This window comes from Phyllobates terribilis, unplaced genomic scaffold (assembly GCF_046119375.1).
Source record: "Phyllobates terribilis strain yellow unplaced genomic scaffold, ASM4611937v1 Scaffold_25__1_contigs__length_18738178, whole genome shotgun sequence".
Classification (NCBI taxonomy): domain Eukaryota; kingdom Metazoa; phylum Chordata; class Amphibia; order Anura; family Dendrobatidae; genus Phyllobates; species Phyllobates terribilis.
In genome coordinates, this window is record NW_027362785.1 from 5,570,834 (window position 1) to 5,575,361 (window position 4,528).

Consider the following 4,528-nt stretch of genomic DNA (forward strand, 5'->3'; position numbering starts at 1 on the left):
GCACCAGGAATACTAACCTAAATATCTTCCCTACCCTAAAGCACCAGGAATATTACCCTAAATACCTTCACTACCCTAAAGCACCAGGAATATTGCCTTAAATCCCTTCACTACTCTAAAGCACCAGGGATATTACCCTAAATACCTTCACTACCCTAAAGCACCAGGAATATTACCCTAAATACCTTCACTACCCTAAAGCACCAGGAATATTACCATAAACACCTTCCCTATCCTAAAGTACCAGGAATATTACCCTAAATACCTTCACTACCCTAAAGCACCAGGAATATTACCCTAAATACCTTCTCTACTCCAAAGCACCAGGCATATTACCCTAAATACCTTCACTACCCTAAAGCACCAGGAATATTACCCTAAATACCTTCACTACCCTAAAGCACCAGGAATATTACCCTAAATACCTTCTCTACCCTAAAGCACCAGGAATATTACCCTAAATACCTTCACTACCCTAAAGCACCAGGAATATTACCCTAAATACCTTCTCTACCCTAAAGCACCAGGAATATTACCCTAAATACCTTAACTACTCTAAAGCACCAGGAATATTACCCTAAATACCTTAACTACTCTGAAGCACCAGGAATATTACCCTAAATACCTTCTCTACCCTAAAGCACCAGGAATATTACCCTAAATATCTTCACTACCCTAAAGCACCAGTAATATTACCCTAAATACCTTAACTACTCTGAAGCACCAGGAATATTACCCTAAATACCTTCACTACTCTAAAGCACCAGGAATATTACCCTAAACACCTTCACTACTCTAAAACACCAGGAATATTACCCTATATAATTCAACACCCTAGGCTACTAGGAATGTTATCGACTTACTTTCACCACACTAGAGTTACCCACTTAATTTCACTGTCACGGATAACACCAGAGAGGTCGCACAGATCCCACTGCTGCCACCAATTTTTCAGGGGACGCAATTCCGATGCCTCCAATCGTCAGGACCATTACACAATTTACTGACGAGTGATAGACGAGGTCGTGGCTGTTTCCTCTACTAGGCCGGTTATTGGAGAACTCACAGTGAGCGTATGGTATTTACACCTCCGATTCCAATGCATGGAATATATATATATACGTGTACATGTATACCCTGGTATAGTCAATGCCAGCTCCACAATAACAAAAGGAACCACTAATTGCCACCACCAATCGATTATACAGGCCGATCCGATTGGACGTCCGTTACAGGTAGCGTATGGCTTCAGGGGTGCAGTTTACAGAGCAAGAAGAACAGAGCTATTAAGTTTTATGTATTTAACCCAAATAGTCAGTGTTTATAAAAAAAAATGATACAACGATAATACAAAATTTGAACAAAACAATACGATATATAGAATTACATAAAATAAGTACTAAACCTGATGTTGAAGGAATTACCCTTATCTTTATGGAGGGAAGAACTCCGATTAGGAAAATGGACAGAACCACAGGAAACTATGTCTTTCAGACATGAACGATGACAGAAACCCAAACTTTGATTTTTATTAGCTCAAGGTTATGCCCACATACCTCCCCTTGGTGAGGTCAAATGGGGACTGGTTTTGGGATGTGCTAGTTCTTTTCTAATTTTATGAGATCCCTAAATTTCAGAATATCTTTTCACCTGGAGGTCCCAGGCGGTAGATATTGCCATCATGTTTAACATGGCCTGGATAGCATCTTTCATCGGAGGGGTTAGAAAGGCCTTACAGTGATATTAATTAATGTATTATGTTCGTCCCTTCGCTACGATGCTGAAAATATATGTCCCATAAATATTGGATTGATGTAAACCTCAATATTCATCACTGACCATGGCTCCAAAAGGTTTGCGATCAGTGCTTTGAACAGAGGAAACTCTTGCTTGGAAGTGTACTTCTCCACCTCTGAGTTTACGAATCCTAATCTTAGTGACTAATTCTCAGAGCAGATCTTTGCTCTAATTACCTGGTCACTGCAGGAGGTCCTACTTCGATGGAGGTTGAAGTGTCAACTCTTTATTACTTTCCCAGTTATAATTAATCCCATATGTTCAATGTGAGGGTGATATGTTCCCTCTCCGGAGATGACATTCACCATCCTAGTCCCCCAGGATTCCTACTTAATGTACTACTCATCACCCTAGTCAACCAGGAATATTACTTTATATACCATCACCACACAAGACCTTGAGGACTGTTAGCTGATGTAACTTCATTACCCGTGATCTTGAGGAATATTACCCTATATACCAGCAATGCTCCAGAGCTGCGCTCCATTGTGTATTAGGCAGTTTGCTTACATTTGGTGTTTTCAGACCATTAACCTGGACACTGAACAAGGGTCCTGCAAATCAGACGGGAACAGTAAGATCCGCCTTCTACCTGCCGGAAGCACTGAATACTAGGAGGCATTTTGCTTTTGCCCAGAACCTTTTTTTTTTTTTTGCAGCGTGGTCTTTTCTTTTCGGAATCTTGATGTCCATTAGTTTAACCCAAGGATCACAACTAAGGGTTAAACTTTTTTTGCAGCAGTCGCCACTTCTGCTTTACTTTCCTACTTCCTTATTGCTGAGATGGCGGCGCTGGCAAAGCTGAGGCAAGAGCTGGAATGCTGTATCTGCAGAGATATTTTCTGTGACCCTGTGACCATTCCTTGTGGACATAGCTTCTGCCGGGACTGTATCTGTAAGACATGGGACATGCAGATGAAGGAGAGTGATACATGGGAAGGCGAGTACACCTGCCCTGAGTGTCGGAGACTGTATAAGGAGAGACCCGAGCTAAAAACATCCGAAACACTCTCTAATCTCCTCTCGCACTTCCGGTCCTTGACCCTGGTCGAAACCAAAACTTGCACCTATTGTCTTGACCAGTCGACGCCTGCTGTTAAATTCTGTGTTTTATGTGAAGCTTCTCTGTGTACGGATCATCTGAATGTCCACAACTCGTCACCAGAACATGTCCTATTTGATCATATCCCTTCACTGGAAGATAGAAAATGCTCTGTCCACAAGAAGAACCTGGAGTATTACTGCCCTACAGAGGACGTCTGTCTCTGTGTCACTTGCTGCCTCTCCGGTACACACAATGAGCATCAAGTCAAGTCCATAGAAGAAGCTTATCAGAGTAAGAAGATGGATCTACTAACGTGCGCGGAGATACTTCAACTACAGACCGACCAGATGGAAACAAGATGCCAATCCCTAAAGGAACTTCGGGGGAGATCTCGAAAGAGAGCAGCCACCAATTCAAAATTGGTCACGTCCATCTTTAGAGATGCAAGAAGAAAGTTGAAAGACCTGGAGAGGAAAGTACTGGTGGATATTTCCAGGAAGAAGAGAGAAGTGTTGGTCTCCGTCTCTCATCAAATCGAGCAGTTAGAGACTATTAAGAAAGAGCTGTCGCGGAATATGCATCGCATCGGGCAGCTCTGTAATATGACTGATCCGCTCTCCTTCTTACGAGAATCTGACAAAGACAATATCTGCAATAGGAAGTGGGCACACAAGGAGGACGCGGACATCTACGATCTGGACGAAGGTCTGATCTCAGCTACGATTCACTCCGGACTGTCCGATATCATAAATGAGGCGAAGAGAGCGTTTTGTGGCTCTAACTTCATAGACCTGGAGCTCAATGTACACACGGCCAATAATTACATCAATGTTTCTGGAGATCTTAAAACTGCAACTTGGTCACCAGTGGACCAGAGCCGTCCAGATACAAAGGAGAGATTTGACAGTTTTCAGGTTATGTGCTCTAAAGCCTTCTCTTCAGGACGGCATTACTGGGAGGTAGAGACCAGCGAATCAGGGTACTGGGGTATAGGGTTGTGTTACCCCAACATAGACAGAAAAGGAACTGACTCATATATTGGAGGAAGAGACAACTCCTGGGGCATGAGCAGATATTCCGATTGGGATCCGTATTATTCCATAAGACATGACGGAATAGAAGACACCTTATCTCTGGTGCCTTCATGTCTCGTGATAGGGCTGTACCTGGATTATGAGGCTGGACAATTGTCTTTTTATGAGCTTGGTGGCCCCATCAGACATTTACACACCTACAAGGCCGCCTTCTCCGAGCCCCTCCATGTTATTCTTAGGTTATGGAATAGTTGGGTGAAAATTTGTAAGTAAGTTGGGAGCACTGCCCAAGTCCATATTTAGTTGTAATTTTCTGATTAGCCGAGGTTTGACTTATCGGACTTCAATTACTCCCCAGAGCTAATAAATTATAACACAAGCTTCAGTTTTTTCACGACTTGCCGATACTGCTATACAACGCAATTGACCAGTCAGGAGCACCATTGTGCAGAGAAAGTGCCAAAGGAGGATAGTCATACAATCGGAGCCTCGATCAATTAGGATGACCCAGCACGAGCAATGTATTAATCATTGTTCTGTATGTCATGATTTAAAGGGTCGATAATGTGAAGAGACTACTCACCCATCGGGTTCATGCAGCCAAAGTGTCCAGTTCTCCTGCCTCTTCTTATCCACCGTTTCTTGTTGGCAG

General features: G+C 42.9%; 1 protein-coding gene across 1 annotated transcript; it reads left to right on the plus strand.

Moving 5' to 3' along the window:
* Positions 1-2,455: 2,455 nt before the first annotated feature.
* LOC141176418 (E3 ubiquitin-protein ligase TRIM11-like) lies at positions 2,456-4,255 on the plus strand. Its single transcript, XM_073660402.1, has one exon. The coding sequence runs from the start codon at positions 2,581-2,583 to the stop codon at positions 4,147-4,149; it is 1,569 nt and encodes a 522-aa protein (XP_073516503.1). The 5' UTR covers positions 2,456-2,580; the 3' UTR covers positions 4,150-4,255.
* The last annotated feature ends 273 nt before the right edge of the window (positions 4,256-4,528 follow it).

Excerpts from the sequence above, each read along its gene's own strand:
- LOC141176418 (XM_073660402.1), top strand. The coding sequence starts at position 2,581 with ATGGCGGCGCTGGCAAAGCTGAGGCAAGAGCTGGAATGCTGTATCTGC.